The sequence below is a fragment of the Oncorhynchus masou genome, chromosome 25 (genome assembly GCF_036934945.1).
Source record: "Oncorhynchus masou masou isolate Uvic2021 chromosome 25, UVic_Omas_1.1, whole genome shotgun sequence".
NCBI classification, from domain to species: domain Eukaryota; kingdom Metazoa; phylum Chordata; class Actinopteri; order Salmoniformes; family Salmonidae; genus Oncorhynchus; species Oncorhynchus masou.
This window is the reverse complement of record NC_088236.1, coordinates 10,319,695-10,336,894: the sequence shown is the minus strand read 5'-3', so window position 1 is coordinate 10,336,894 and position 17,200 is coordinate 10,319,695. Positions and strand designations below refer to the sequence as shown.

Here is a 17,200-nt window from a genome sequence, read left to right as displayed (position 1 = left end):
AACCGGGTGGAGGTCGGTTAGTGAAGGCTGTTTAACAGTCTGATGGCCTTGAGATAGAAGCTGTTTTTCGGTCTCTCGGTCCCAGCTTTGATGCAGCTGTACTGACCTCGCCTTCTGGATGATAGCGGGGTGAACAGGCAGTGGCTCGGGTGGTTGATGTCCTTAATGGTCTTTTGGCCTTCCTGTGACATCAGGTGATGCAGGTGTCCTGGAGGGCAGGTAGTTTGCCCTCCAGGACACCTGGAGTGTTTACATATTCAATTTCTAAATTATTTACATTTTTACTTACACTTGTATGTTGAAGTTTTAAGTTTTGGCAGACTTTTCTTATCGGATGAACAATCATTGCGAATTGAATTATGGAGCGTTTCAGGACCCGAAGTTAACATAATTGTACACACGCAAACGCCATTAAAAACAAGGGCAGAGGGGCTTAAATTGCAAACTTCCATTGTTTGGCTAATCACTTGGCCCGAAGACAAACATGGCTGCGGGGATTCCCCGTGGGACATAGGGCCGAGGGTTATCTACTTTAAGTTTCAAACGAATCCACAGTTTCCGTGTATACATCAATGTTGGAATTAAACTAATACATAAAATGAGACTACATGTAACTACGTTGTATCTATGCAACTTAATGAAGTGTAACATAAAGTATGGCTACTTCCGAAAGGAGGGAGTTATTTGATGTGGAATGCCTGTGATTTCATCCACAGCGTTAGGGAGAGAAAGAGTTGCAGGAGGCGGAGTAGCCTACACAGATTCCCCGTGGTGATGCGTCAACTAGCCGTTTGAATCTGGACTGCATTACAGTCAGGCGCTTCCTCACTCTCCTCCTCTCCCGCCCCGAGTGCCAAGCGTCTTTCCAGTTGGATTGAGCCATGTAAACGGACCGGTAACAGCTGAGCGACTGCTCGTGCCCTGCTGCTGTGAGAGTTGGTGGTTGAACTGTAGACGAGCTTGGCAGTACAGAAGATAGATCGTGTTGTTTTGTGGTGGTTTCCCCCTCTGGAATCTACGAGTGAGAAGTTAATGAGTCTCCCTGCAGCCTCAATATGAACAGCATTTACCATCTCGTTTTTCTGGGTAAGTTGCAGCCTTTTTTTAAATTATTTTTTAAAACATTAATTTCAAAGTTAATCAAAGAAGTTGCACCGTTATTTTTCGTACTCTCAAATGTTGGCTGTGTCCGTGCCACATAGCCTATTTGATTTCCTCTTCAAGTTCTGATTCCGTTAGTTTTTAGTTTTTCTTTCTGGGCGCAGTAGACCCTCATGACAGTTTAAATGAATGATTAATTGTGGTGCAGCATGCTCTGCCTTGAAAGAACCACTAGCTGTGTGCATGATATAAAACAGAAGCCCACATCTTTTGCACCAAGCCAATGCCCTACGCGTACCAAAAGCTACATAGCTGTAAATATTGTTCTTCCTCTCCTTGTCCTCCAGTCCCTGTGCTTGTTGGGGCGCAGCAGCTGTTACCCGGATCCTGTAGCTTTGATACCGGTACATGCGATTACAGCTCCGACCTTGCCTATGCCAGATGGACCAGGAACGAGGAAGGTTGGACAACTCACTTACTCTGTAATCAACGCTGTAACACAAAATGCAAATATAGAACGGAAGGATGTCTTCATTGACATCTTCATGTTTTGAGGTTTTGCAGGGCTACTTTTCCATTATCAGGACTATATATATACAGGCTAGATGGTAACGATGGTCAGAGCAGCATGTATATACATTGTGTCTGTCTATCGTCTGTCCATACTGTTTTTGACCATGACCCTGTCTCTTCATGCATAACTGGTTACATTAGGAGGGCCTCTTTAAGAGGGTTGGGGGAGAACTAAAACATTCAGGGGGGGGCAGAGAGAGAAGTGGGGGGCAGAGAGAGAGAGAGAGTGGGGGGCAGAGAGAGAGAGTGGTATAGAGAGAGGGGGGGCAGAGAGAGATGGGGAGAGAGAGGTAGAGAGAGAGCAGTCATAGAGCCCATTGCCCTTTATGGTTGTGAGGTCTGGGGTCCGCTCACCAACCAAGACTTCACAAAATGGGACAAACACCAAATTGAGACTGCACGCAGAATTCTGCAAAAATATCCTCAGTGTACAACGTAGAACACCAAATAATGCATGCAGAGCAGAATTAGGCCGATACCCACTAATTATCAAAATCCAGAAAAGAGCTGTTAAATTCTATAACCACCTAAAAGGAAGTGATTCCCAAACCTTCCACAACAAAGCCATCACCTACAGAGAGATGAACCTGGAGAAGAGTCCCCTAAGCAAGCTGGTCCTGGGGCTCTGTTCACAAACACACCCTACAGAGCCCCATGACAGCAGCACAATTAGACCCAACCATATCATGAGAAAACAAAAAGATAATTACTTGACACATTGGAAAGAATTAACAAAAAAACAGAGCAAACTAGAATGCTATTTGGCCCTACACAGAGAGTACACAGCGGCAGAATACCTGACCACTGTGACTGACCCAAAATTAAGGAAAGCTTTGACTATGTACAGACTCAGCGAGCATAGCCTTGCTATTGAGAAAGGCCGCCGTAGGCAGACATGGCTCTCAAGAGAAGACAGGCTATGTGCTCACTGCCCACAAAATGAGGTGGAAACTGAGCTGCACTTCCTAACCTCCTGCCCAATGTATGACCATATTAGAGAGACATATTTCCCTCAGATTACACAGATCCACAAAGAATTCGAAAACAAATCCAATTTTGAAAAACTCCCATATCTACTGGGTGAAATTCCACAGTGTGCCATCAGAGCAGCAAGATTTGTGACCTGTTGCCACAAGAAAAGGGCAACCAGTGAAGAACACGCACCATTGTAAATACAACCCATATCTATGCTTATTTATTTTATCATTTGCACATTGTAAAAACACTGTATATATATATATAATACGACATTTGTAATGTCTTTATTGTTTTGAAACTTCTGTATGTGTGATGTCTACTGTTAATTGTTATTGTTTATTTCACTTTATATATTATATACCTTACTTGCTTTGGCAATGTTAACACATGTTTCCCATGCCAATAAAGCCCCTTGAATTGAATTGAATTGAGAGAGAGAGAGAGAGAGAGAGAAGTGGGGGGCAGAGAGAGAGAGAGATGGGGAGAGAGAGGGAGAGAGGTGGGGGGCAGAGAGAGAGACTGGGACAGAGATAGGGGGGGGGCAGAGAGAGAGGGGGCAGAGAGAGATGGGGAGAGAGAGGGAGAGAGGTGGGGGGCAGAGAGAGAGAGAAAGTGGGACAGAGAGAGGTGGGGGGCAGAGAGAGAGAAAGTGGGACAGAGATAGGGGGGGGGCAGAGAGAGAGAGAGAGTGGGACAGAGATAGGGGGGGGCAGAGAGAGAGAGATGGGGAAGGCACAGAGATGAACATGTGTAGAGGGTGAGACAGACACAGAATTTAATTTATGTCAATTCATCCTGTTGGCCTATAGGGAGCTACAAATTGTTCCTTACAAACTTTCATCAAAAGTTTAGACTGCAAAAAGTAGGACCAGTCCATTATTTGAGGGAGACCAGCAAGTAGCACTTCTGGCACTGTGCTACTTTTCATAAATGTCTTTCAACCCAGAGGAAGTAATGGCCAGCTATCAATGGAAAGGTTTGCTAATGGTCTCTAAGGCGAATTACTGAGTAAGTTCAGCCAAACAGAAAAAACTGTCTGGTGAAAGAGAGAGGGTATACAGTGAGGTATACAGTGAGTAAGTGAGAGAGAGAGGGGGGGTATACAGTGAGTAAGTGAGAGAGAGAGGGGGGGTATACAGTGAGTAAGTGAGAGAGAGAGGGGGGTATACAGTGAGTAAGTGAGAGAGAGAGGGGGGTATACAGTGAGTAAGTGAGAGAGAGAGAGGGGGTATACAGTGAGTAAGTGAGAGAGAGAGAGGGGGGTATACAGTGAGTAAGTGAGAGAGAGAGAGGGGGGGTATACAGTGAGTAAGTGAGAGAGAGAGAGGGGGGGTATACAGTGAGTAAGTGAGAGAGAGAGAGAGAGAGAGGGGGTATACAGTGAGTAAGTGAGAGAGAGAGAGGGGAGAGAGGAATAGAGAGAGAGAGGGGGAATGGAGAGAGAGGGGGGTATACAGTGAGTAAGTGAGAGAGAGAGAGGGAATAGAGAGAGATGGGAGAGAGGAATAGAGAGAGGGGGTGGAGAGAGAGGGGGGAATAGAGAGGGGGAATAGAGAGAGAGGGGGGGAAGAGAGAGAGAGGGGGGGAATAGAGAGAGAGGGGGGGGGAATAGAGAGAGGGGGGGGAATAGAGAGAGGGGGGAATAGAGAGAGAGGGGGAATAGAGAGAGAGAGGGGGGAATAGAGAGAGAGAGGGGGAATAGAGAGAGAGGGGGAATAGAGAGAGGGGGGTATAGAGTGAGTAAGTGAGAGAGAGAGAGGGAATAGAGAGAGAGGGGGAATAGAGAGAGAGAGGGGGTATAGAGTGAGTAAGTGAGAGAGAGAGGGGGGAATAGAGAGAGAGAGGGGGGAATAGAGAGAGAGGGGGTATACAGTGAGTAAGTGAGAGAGAGAGAGGGAATAGAGAGAGAGGGGGGGGGAATAGAGAGAGAGGGGGGTATACAGTGAGTAAGTGAGAGAGAGAGAGAGAGAGGGAATAGAGAGAGGGGGAATAGAGAGAGAGGGGGGTATACAGTGAGTAAGTGAGAGAGAGAGGGAATAGAGAGAGAGGGGAGGGGGAATAGAGAGAGAGGAATAGGGGGGGTATACAGTGAGTAAGTGAAAGAGAGAGAGGGAATAGAGAGAGAGGGGGGAATAGAGAGAGAGAGGGGGTATACAGTGAGTAAGTGAGAGAGAGAGAGAGAGGGAATAGAGAGAGGGGGGAATAGAGAGAGGGGGTATACAGTGAGTAAGTGAGAGAGAGAGGGAATAGAGAGAGGGGGGGATAGAGAGAGAGAGGGGGGTATACAGTGAGTAAGTGAGAGAGAGAGAGGGAATAGAGAGAGAGGGGAGAGAGGAATAGAGAGAGAGAGGGGGAATAGAGAGAGAGAGGGGGTATACAGTGAGTAAGTGAGAGAGAGAGAGAGAGAGAGAGAGGGAAGAGAGAGAGGGGGGGAATAGAGAGAGAGGGGGTATACAGTGAGTAAGTGAGAGAGAGAGAGGGAATAGAGAGAGGGGGAGAGAGGAATAGAGAGAGAGAGGGGGGTATACAGTGAGAGAGAGAGAGGGGGGGAATAGAGAGAGGGGGGGGAGAGAGAGGGGGAATAGAGAGAGAGAGGGGGGGATAAAGAGAGAGGGGGAGGTATACAGTGAGAGAGAGAGAGGGGGAATAGAGAGAGAGAGAGGGGGAATGGAGAGAGAGGGGGTAGAGAGAGGGGGGGGATAGAGAGAGAGAGAGAGAGGTGGGGGGAATAGAGTGCGAGGGGGGAATAGAGAGAGAGAGAGAGAGGGGGGATAGAGAGAGGGGGTAGAGAGAGAGGTGGGGGGGGAATAGAGAGAGAGAGGGGGGGGGAATAGAGAGAGAGAGGGGATGGATAGAGAGGGGGGGGAATAGAGAGGGAGGGGGGATGGCAGAGAGAGAGAGAGGGGGAGAGGGGAGAGGAGAGAGAGGGGAGAGAGAGAGGGGGGAGGGGGAGAGAGAGAGAGAGAGAGAGAGAGAGAGAGGGAGAGAGAGGGGGGGAGAGGGAGAGAGAGGGGGGAGAGAGAGAGAGAGAGAGAGGGGGGAGAGGGAGAGGGGGAGAGAGAGAGAGAGTTAAAGAAACAGTTGAGGTGAGAGATGTGCTGTATGTCACCACCAGCTCCTGATGCCAAGCCACACATTCTCTACAGTAAGACTTCACTCCCAGCAGGCTTTCTGTTTCCCACTGGACAACTCTAACATTACATTAAATTAGTCTCTGGGCTCTCTCTCTCTCTCTCTGCAGCTCTTGAGGACAGAAGCAGCCTCCAACAACAAGGGCTTCTGGTTTATAATAATCTGTCTCTGGAGTTGACGTTACCCCCTCTAAAAATAAGTGTTAGTGTTGTAGCCTAGCGTCTCTGTGTCATCGCTGCTTGCCAAGCCAGATGGCCCGACTGACACTATAGGCTGCATGTGCCATTTGGGATGCAGTTATAGTGTGTCTGCAGCCAGCTTCACTCTAGGAAGTGCTGGGTGGGCCCATCTGTCAACCCTGCCTGGAGACATCCAGCAGGGTTCAGGCTTTGAAGTGGTTGAACAACAGAAACCTTCACTTCACACTGAACGGTTGAGGCGTTACAAGAGCAGTCCCTGGCTGACAGAGAACAGAGCAGACCATGTCGCCGAGAGAATAACTGCCAAACATGGATCTATACAGTCCCCTGACGGCGAACCGACACAACCTTGGCGAAGTCGGACTCAGTGGCTTGTGAATCGTGGTGGGCCGGCCAGCGGTTTCGTCCCTCCCACTGGGTCGGTAAATACAGCCATAAAACCAAAAGACTGGGCCACGACGGCTGTGTTTTCTGTTTGGTTTCCACAGCAACACTGGATCAGACATGGGCCAGGCCCGGCTTACCAAAAAATAAAAAATAAACCAGGTCACTCCAGATACTGACTGGTTTTTTGATCCACGCCCCTCGCCTTTTTCTTTTTAAGGTTTCTGTGACCATTAGATGCATATCTGTATTCCCAGTCATGTGAAATCCATAGATCAGGGCCGAATGAATTTATTTCAATTGACTGATTTCCTTATATGAACTGTAACTCAGTAACATCATAGAAACTGTTCCATGTTGTGTTTATAGTTTGTTCAGTGTATGGAATCACTTGGGAGTTTCAGGATTTTGAGTAATCTTCTCCTATAAGATGCTTTTTGGGAAACCGGACCACGAGTGTTAACTGGGACAGAGAATAATTTGTGTTCCTCTGGGTGGTCAGTCTGTGAAATGAGGACAAAGATGAAGTAAAAATCATCATTTTTTAAAATCTTTCTGTATTTATTCTTTCTGCATACGACTGGCCTATCATCCACTTGGCTTCACATCACAACCATTAACTCAGATGATATCCATCTTGGACTACCACCGTCTTTTCTTCTTTGTTTTTGGTTTGGGCCGGGCCTGGCCCCTGTCTAATCCAGCGCTGCTGTGGAATCACATGGGAGTTTATGGCTTTTGGGTTAATTTCTCCTTTTCATGCAAAGTTCATCTTTAGAACATTCGTAGGAGCATCGTTAGATTTCTGAGCTGCACTTGAAAATACTTGTTTTACCGACCAATTGTAGAACAGCTAAGGTCGTTGTCAGATGTATTGACACATGCACGAACATTATGGGAAGTTCCGGGAGTTCCGAACATGGTCTGTAGGTGGGTTGGTGTCCGTTCCTGTTGATCCTTCAGGTATTTAAGGCAGCTGTGATATGCAGGGTGGTATGGACTTTGATGGAATTCCTCACAATCAAATGTTGACCGCATTATCTACCAAGACAATTCTCTTCGATTATAATCACAGCCGCAAAAATATTCCCCCCCAAGCAGACACATCGACGGCCCTGAACAAACTTTATTTGACTCTATGTAAACTGGAAACCATATATCCTGAGGCTGCATTCATTGTAGCTGGGGATTTTAACAAGGCTAATCTGAAAACAAGACTCCCTAAATTCTATCAGCATATTGATTGCGCTACCAGGGCTGGTAAAACCCTGGATCATTGTTATTCTAACTTCCGCGATGCATATAAGGCCCAAGAAAGCTACGGTAACTGAGCTAAACGACTGCCGCCCCAAGCACTCACTTCCGTCATCATGAAGTGCTTTGAGAGACTAGTCAAGGACCATATCACCTCCACCCTACCTGACACCTTAGACCCACTCCAATTTGCTTACCGCCCCAATAGGTCCACAGTCGACACAATCGCAACCACACTGCATCTGGACAAGAGGAATACCTATGTGAGAATGATGTTCATCAACTACAGCTCAGCATTTAACACCATAGTACCCTCCAAACTCGTCATCAAGCTCGAGACCCTGGGTCACGACCCCACCCTGTGCAACTGGACTTCCTGACGGTCCGCCCCCAGGTGGTGGGGGTAGGTAACAACATCTCCACCCCGCTGATCTTCAACACTGGGGCCCGACAAGGGTGCGTTCTGAGCCCTCTCCTGTACTCCCTGTTCACCCACGACTGCGTGGCCACGCACGCCTCCAACTCAATCACCAAGTTTGCAGACGACACTACAGTGGTAGGCTTGATTACCAACAACAACGAGACGGCCTACAGGGAGGAGGTGAGGGCCCTCGGAGTGTGGTATCAGGAAAATAACCTCACACTCAACGTCAACAAAACAAAGGAGATGATCGTGGACTTCAGGAAACAGAAGAGGGAGCACCCCCCTATCCACATCGACGGGACAGTAGTGGAGAACATGGAAAGTTTTAAGTTCCTCGGCGTACACATCACGGACAAACTGAAATGGTCCACCCACACAGACAGCATCGCGAAGAAGGCGCAGCAGTGCCTCTTCAACCTCAGGAGGCTGAAGAAATTTGGCTTGTCACCAAAAGCACTCACAAACTTCTACAGATGCACAATCGAGAGCATCCTGTCAGGCTGTATCACCGCCTGGTACGGCAACTGCTCCGCCCACAACTGTAAGGCTCTCCAGAGGGTAGTGAGGTCTACACAACGCATCACCGGGGGCAAACTACCTGCCCTCCAGGACACCGACAACACCCGATGTCACAGGAAGGCCATAAAGATCATCAAGGACAACAACCACCCGAGCCACTGCCTGTTTCCCCGCTATCATCGAGAAGGTGAGGTCAGTACAGGTGCATCAAAGCAGCGACCGAGAGACTGAAAAACAGCTTCCATCTCAAGGCCATCAGACTGTTAAACAGCCATCACTAACATTGAGTGGCTGCTGCCAACATACTGACTCAACTCCAGCCACTTTAATAATGGAAAAATTGATGTAAAAATGTTTCACTAGCCACTTTAAACAATGCCACTTTTATATGTTTACATACCCTACATTACTCATCTCACATGTATATACTGTACTCGATACCATCTACTGCATCTTGCCTATGCTGCTCTGTACCATCACTCATTCATATATCTTTATGTACATATTCTTCATCCCTTTACACTTGTGTGTATAAGGTAGTTGTTGTAAAATTGTTAGGTAAGATTACTCGTTGGTTATTACTGCATTGTCGGAACTAGAAGCACAAGCATTACGCTACACTCGCATTAACATCTGCTAACCATGTGTTTCTGACAAATACAATTTGATTTGACATTGTTAAAATTCAGTAATACTGTACGTTTTGACCCAGCTAACTAACATTAGCTAGCTAGTTCACTTAGTTACCTAGCTAGCTAGCTAGCTAGCTCACTTGCTGACGTTAGCCTAATGTTGTTAGCTAGCCCAGATAACTTACATGGCTAGCTAGCTAGCTAGCAAGCCACCACCACACATAAGTAACATCAAAGTGCTAGCTATAACAGCTATCATCATCAGGTGGTTAGCTTAGCTGCAAGAATAGTTTGCTAACGTACGCAAGTTAGAGTACTAGTTAGTATAACTAGCTAACTGCTAAAGCCATCCATAGCTACATTTTTCATAGTTAAATCAAGTTTGAGGCAGAGTTTTTGTAGACTGCCACCTCCACTATTCTTGGTAAGCAAGGCTAGCGCACCACTTTGATTTTAAAAAAATTAAAAAACTTTTCTTTCTTTCATACGTCTTTCTCTCTTTCAAACTTTTCTCTCATACGTCTTCAACTAAACTAGATAGCTAGCTAAATTCCTGCCTTTTTGAAAAATCTTCCAACCATCATCGTTCAGTTTGTATACACAGGTTGATTTTGATTGGCCTGCGTTGGCGTGATGCGTGAAATTTGATTGGAAGATTGACCAAGAACAATGAGCAGTTCTTCTTGTGGCTCGGAGGGGCTTTCGCAAACTTACTTATTATTATTATTATTATTATTATTAGCCTACAAAATTGTACACTGTAACGGATGGTTTTAAAAAGGTAGCGAAGTACAATACTGAAGTAAAATGATTGACTTTGAAAAATACTCAAACTACATGTACTCAGAAAATCTACTCAATTACAGAAAAAGCCCATTTATGCTATGTAGAAGCACAAGCATTACGCTCCACTCGCATTAACATCTGCTAACCATGTGTTTCTGACATACAATTTGATTTGATTTGACATTGTTAAAATTCAGTAATACTGTACATTTTGACCCAGCTAACTAACATTAGCTAGCTAGTTCACTTGCTGACGTTAGCCTTGATCCAACAAAGTGGTTGGAGACTCCGTATGGAGGGTGTGACGCAAACAGTTTCTTTCTTTCTACTCTATGATTCTATTCTATGATTCTATTCTATGAATCTATTCTATGATTCTATTCTATGATTCTATTCTATGATTCTATTCTATGATCCTATTCTATGAATGCCCTGACTTCTGCAGAGGACGGTATCACCATAAATGCTGCACGGCCAATCTGGACAACGGATTGACCATGGAGTGGCTTTTACGAGAGTATTTGTAATTCGTTACTTCCACTCCATACAGGGGTCAGGAGGTTAAGCAGACATCTAAGGTCTATCAAAAAAGGCAGAGATATTATAGATCACTCAAACCCACAGAGGCCCCTTTACACACCCAAATAACTCTGCTAAACCAATCACCCAGACACAGACCCTTTGTTTTGTTAAACCCATAGAGACAAAGCTCTCCATTACTCACCAGGGTTACGTTCACCAGGACAACTCACCTGGACCTTAGCCAATCACCTAGACGCTCATCCTGCATGTCAGGAGGACCTCCATTGGTCAAAGTTCATCTCAGGCTTTTGAGGTCAGGGGTTATCCCATGGCTTTGTCTCACTATAAACTTAATTAAAGCGTGTTAAGTCACGACCTGTTTATAATGGGATTTGGAGGCATATACTCTACATTAGGGTTGGCTTGTTGCTACTAACTCCTATACGACATGCATACATGGGCATCACTCTCCTTTGTCAGTCCTTTTTACATACATACAGTTGGATTTCAACAGATGGACTGCAATGTTCAGTATAATAGATTAATAGGTTAGGGCCCCAGCGTGCAACAGCTCTGTAACTGAATTCCTTTTTCTCTTTGGGGTTCAAAGGTTGCGCGTGGCTCCGTTGGTATAGCATGTTACTTGCAGCGCCAGGGTTGTGGGTTCGATTCCCATGGAGGACCAGTAGGAAAATGTATACACTCCCTACTCTGAAGGAGCTCTGGATAAGAGTTTCTCCTGAATGACAAAAATGTCAATAGGTTGTCCACGTCCAGTGTTGTCTGTGTTGTGTGGTAAAATATGCCCTGCTTATACCTTTAACATGTATCTGGGTAGGAGCGTTGGGCCAGTAACTGAAACGTTGCTGGATCAAATCCCTGAGCTGACAAGGTAAAAAAAATGTGTCCTTCTACCCCTGAGCAAGGCAGTTAACCCACTGTTCTCCTGGGCAAGGCAGTTAACCCACTGTTCTCCTGAGCAAGGCAGTTAACCCACTGTTCTCCTGAGCAAGGCAGTTAACCCACTGTTTCCCTGAGCAAGGCAGTTAACCCACTGTTCTCCTGAGCAAGGCAGTTAACCCACTGTTCCCCTGAACAAGGCAGTTAACCCACTGTTCCCCTGAGCAAGGCAGTTAACCCACTGTTCTCCTGAGCAAGGCAGTTAACCCACTGTTCTCCTGAGCAAGGCAGTTAACCCACTGTTCTCCTGAGCAAGGCAGTTAACCCACTGTTCTCCTGAGCAAGGCAGTTAACCCACTGTTCTCCTGAGCAAGGCAGTTAACCCACTGTTCTCCTGAGCAAGGCAGTTAACCCACTGTTCTCCTGAGCAAGGCAGTTAACCCACTGTTCTCCTGAGCAAGGCAGTTAACCCACTGTTCTCCTGAGCAAGGCAGTTAACCCACTGTGCCGATGGCGTGGATGTCGATTAAGGCCTGACTAGGTATCCCCCTTTCTGTTGTATAACTGACTAGGTATCCCCCTTTCTGTTCTATAACTGACTAGCTTTCTCCCTTTCTGTTGTACAGCTGATTAGGTATCCCCCTTTCTGTTGTATAACTGACAAGGTATCCCCCTTTCTGTTGTATAACTGACTAGGTATCCCCCTTTCTGTTGTATAACGGACTATGTACCCCCCTTTCTGTTGTATAACTGACTAGGTATCCCCCTTTCCTTTCTGTTGTACAACTGACTAGGTATCCCCCTTTCTGTTGTATAACTGACTAGGTATCCCCCTTTCCTTTGTACCACTTGTATCACATTACAAATGACCTTTCTCACCCTCGTATTAAGGAGCTCAGGGCCAGAGGCAGTTTTTCTGCAGAAAATTAGTACTGAATGGATAGTTCGCCGAAATGACTAAATGACATATTGGTTTCCTCACCCTGTAAGCAGTCTATTGACAAGGTTTGACAGCAACCCATGCTTTGGTTTAGTTTCCCTAGCACTAGCCGTTTTATCATTTGTGGCACAAATCACATCCAAGTCCTGGTAGCGATATTAGCATTTCTCGCTCATCTTGTCCAAATCATCCTAAAGTATCTCAAATATATTGTGAAGCCCAGCAAAAGTCACTTAGATGAGTCGAACATGATGTGCCAAAATGCTAATATCGGTACCATGATTTGGATGTGATTTGTGCCGCAAATGCAACAAAATCATTGTTTTGATATTACCATTTTTCGTGCATCATGTTCAAGTGACTTTTTAGATACCTTTTGTATGAATATTATGTGCTAAAATGGCTAATATTGGTACCATGATTTTGTGGCGTTTGTAGTCCGTAGATGAGCAGGTTACGTGGGTTATACTCATCATGTCCATCACAGCCAGCTCTGGTCAGACAGACTAGGATTAGACTCCAACCAAATAGACGTGTTGATCTTGAAGATTTAGACATTCAATCCATTGATTATTTCCATATTTTAAACTGTTTTATTTAGATGTTAGACGTTAGATATGACAAACGGTAAAAAATGAAAAGTTTTGTGCTGAAACCAAAGATGTTTATTAGTCCAAGAGATTCTATCCTTCTGTTATCCAGCTTGAACACTGCAGTGCACAGTGCAATATCTCTTCATTTACTCTTTGGCCTTTTAACATGTGGAGCTGTTTACAGTCTCGAGGATCACTCTGGGGCCTTTTCTGAGGAGACCAGTATAACTCAGTCAGGAGTGTTGATGTTAGGGGAAGGGTCTAAGGCTGCGTGCCAAATGACAACCCATTCCCTAATCAAAAGTAGTGCACTTTGTAGGGAATAGGGTTTCATCAGGAGTGTTGGTTAGGAGACTGTCTTTGGGACACGGGAAGAGTCTAACTCAGGAGTGTTGATGTTAGGAGACGGTCTTTGGGACAGGGGAAGAGTCTAACTCAGGAGTGTTGATGTTAGGAGACTGCCTTTGGGACACGGGAAGAGTCTAACTCAGGAGTGTTTGTTAGGAGACTGTCTTAGGGACACGGGAAGAGTCTAACTCAGGAGTGTTCGTTAGGAGACTATTTGGGACAGGGCAAGAGTCTAACTCAGGAGTGTTGGTTAGGAGACTGTCTTAGGGACACGGGAAGAGTCTAACTCAGGAGTGTTCGTTAGGAGACTATTTGGGACAGGGGAAGAGTCTAACTCAGGAGTGTTGGTTAGGAGACTGTCTTTGGGACAGGGGAAGAGTCTAACTCAGGAGTGTTGATGTTAGGAGACTGCCTTTGGGACACGGGAAGAGTCTAACTCAGGAGTGTTTGTTAGGAGACTGTCTTAGGGACACGGGAAGAGTCTAACTCAGGAGTGTTCGTTAGGAGACTATTTGGGACAGGGGAAGAGTCTAACTCAGGAGTGTTGGTTAGGAGACTGTCTTTGGGACAGGGGAAGAGTCTAACTCAGGAGTGTTGGTTAGGAGACTGTCTTAGGGACACGGGAAGAGTCTAACTCAGGAGTGTTCGTTAGGAGACTATTTGGGACAGGGGAAGAGTCTAACTCAGGAGTGTTGGTTAGGAGACTGTCTTTGGGACAGGGGAGGAGTCTAACTCAGGAGTGTTGGTTAGGAGACTGTCTTTGGGACAGGGGAAGAGTCTAACTCAGGAGTGTTGGTTAGGAGACTGTCTTTGGGACAGGGGAAGAGTCTAACTCAGGAGTGTTGGTGTTAGGAGGTAGCGGGGGGGAAGAGCATTGTTTTGGTTACAGGAGAATGGGAGAGAGAGAGGGGTTGAAATAGGGAGAAGAACAGGGGAAAGGATGGGCTTTGAAAGATGGGCTTTGAAAGATGGGCTTTGAAAAAGGGGGGAGGACAGAACAGCGAGGGAGAGAGATGATCCACATGGTATCTGGAAGGAATCATGTCCACTGTCTGTCTGTCAGAGCATATCGTTTCGTCCAGGTCGTAAAAGTGGACGGAGTAACGGACGCCATTATAATAATATACAGCAGAAAACAACTGTCTCCATGCCAACTTGCTGTTTATAACACATTACAGCAGTACCGTACAGCCATCTCCATATTGTTTATCTACAGTTGGTGCTTATTGAACATGTGGCTTGTCTGATCTGCAGAAGAATCCAGTCCATACTCATGGTTTATGATGCATAGCACAGCCTGCCATTGCTCAATAACATTTGGGTTTAACCAAGGAGTTGACTCTCCAGCAAGATTTATCTTGTTATCTATTAGCTGTCTTTAAACAGTTTAAAGAAGAGGATGATTTTTCACCCTAAGCCATGGGATTTTAATCATATCTCTCGTCTCTCTCTCTTTCCTCTCTCCCTCCCTACCACCCACGGTGCAGTGCAGGGGAAAGGGGGACGAATGGTCATTAAGTTTTGTTTGTTTCCAGACTCTATTGCTTTGGTTTTTGTCAGACCTCCTTTTCCCTTTGCATAGAGAGGTTTTTTTCTCCCATCGTCTTCCTTTGGCGACCAACAGTTTTATGTTTTTGTCTTTAATGACTCCATGTCCTTGATGCTGTATGAGTTTAATGGCTGATTTGATCTGATTAACTCTCTGATTGAAGTCAGCTTCTTTCATATGCTGATGTCAGGTTTGGGGGGCTTGTATGGTATTTTTTACTCTTTGTTTAGACTAGGTGATGCACTGTATAACTACACAACATGACACACACACACACACACACACACACACACACACACACACACACACACACACACACTCCTCCCCTACATCCTCAGCAGAGTAATATCTCCTTTTGACTCTGTATCAAACCAAAATATTTGGAATATTTTGATAATATTAAGTAATGATTTACGACTTCAATATCAAGCAACATTATTTATTTATTCCTTTGTCATATTCTTCACAGGGCGTTTCATCACGGCAGACTCATCCTTCATCGACGGGAGGGAGAAGGCTGTCCTGGTGAGCCCAGTGTTAGAGCTGCTGGACTGGAGCTGTCTGAGGCTGGTTTACCAGATTACTGGAGACGGCTCCCTGCAGCTGCACCTCAGACCGGACGGAGACAACTTTGACTACACGCTGTGGAGCGCAGACAAGCCCTCAGACAGCTGGCTCATCGCAAGCATTGACCTGAGAAACACCTCCAACGCATACCAGGTACCCAGGCACGCACACACACGCACACCTAGCAGGTAAGCTTGCAGACTACATCCCAAAACACCCACCCTCTATATTCTGTAACTGGGGTTCAGCCTCTATATTCTATATCTGGGGTTCAGCCTCTATTCTATAACTGGGGTTCAGCCTCTATTCTATAACTGGGGTTCAGCCTCTATTCTATAACTGGGGTTCAGCCTCTATATTATATAACTGGGTTTCACCCTCTATATTATATAACAGGGGTTCACACTTTACATTATATAACTGCGGTTCAGTCTCTATATTAAAAACTGGGGTTCAGGTTTTATATTATATAACTGGGGTTCAGACTATATATAACCTCTAATGCTGAGATTCAGCCTCTATATTCTAATGCTGAGATTCAGCCTCTATATTCTAATGCTGAGATTCAGCCTCTATATTCTAATGCTGAGGTTCAGCCTCTATATTCTAATGCTGAGATTCAGCCTCTATATTCTAATGCTGAGGTTCAGCCTCTATATTCTAATGCTGAGATTCATCCTCTATATTCTAATGCTGAGATTCATCCTCTATATTCTAATGCTGAGATTCAGCCTCTATATTCTAATGCTGAGATTCAGCCTCTATATTCTAATGCTGAGGTTCAGCCTCTATATTCTAATGCTGAGATTCATCCTCTATATTCTAATGCTGAGATTCAGCCTCTATATTCTAATGCTGAGATTCAGCCTCTATATTCTAATGCTGAGATTCATCCTCTATATTCTAATGCTGAGATTCAGCCTCTATATTCTAATGCTGAGATTCAGCCTCTATATTCTAATGCTGAGGTTCACACTCTATATTCTAATGCTGAGATTCAGCCTCTATATTCTAATGCTGAGATTCAGCCTCTATATTCTAATGCTGAGGTTCAGCCTCTATATTCTAATGCTGAGATTCAGCCTCTATATTCTAATGCTGAGGTTCACACTCTATATTCTAATGCTGAGATTCAGCCTCTATATTCTAATGCTGAGATTCAGCCTCTATATTCTAATGCTGAGATTCAGCCTCTATATTCTAATGCTGAGATTCAGCCTCTATATTCTAATGCTGAGATTCAGCCTCTATATTCTAATGCTGAGATTCAGCCTCTATATTCTAATGCTGAGATTCAGCCTCTATATTCTAATGCTGAGATTCAGCCTCTATATTCTAATGCTGAGATTCACATTCTAATCTAATGCTGAGATTCAGCCTCTATATTCTAATGCTGAGATTCAGCCTCTATATTCTAATGCTGAGATTCAGCCTCTATATTCTAATGCTGAGATTCAGCCTCTATATTCTAATGCTGAGATTCAGCCTCTATATTCTAATGCTGAGATTCAGCCTCTATATTCTAATGCTGAGATTCAGCCTCTATATTCTAATGCTGAGATTCAGCCTCTATATTCTAATGCTGAGATTCAGCCTCTATATTCTAATGCTGAGGTTCATCCTCTATATTCTAAAGCTGAGGTTCAGCCTCTATTATAAAGCTGAGGTTCACACTCTCTATTCAATAACTGGGGTTCATCCTCTATATTCTATATCTGGTGTTCAGACTCTATATTCTATAACTGGGGTTCAGCCTCTAACCTATAACTGGATATATCCCACACCTGTCCCCATCCCA

The 17,200-nt window shown here is 45.1% G+C and overlaps 1 protein-coding gene across 1 annotated transcript in view; it reads left to right on the top strand.

The window, feature by feature from the left end:
- The first annotated feature begins 760 nt into the window (after window positions 1-760).
- mamdc2a (MAM domain containing 2a) overlaps window positions 761-17,200 on the top strand; it is a 46,270-nt gene continuing 29,830 nt past the window's right edge. The window contains exons 1-3 of the mRNA XM_064936678.1: window positions 761-1,086; window positions 1,449-1,562; window positions 15,305-15,555. Coding sequence (XP_064792750.1) covers window positions 1,056-1,086; window positions 1,449-1,562; window positions 15,305-15,555 — 396 coding nt within the window. The 5' untranslated portion in view covers window positions 761-1,055. The remainder of the gene's footprint in view (window positions 1,087-1,448; window positions 1,563-15,304; window positions 15,556-17,200) is intronic.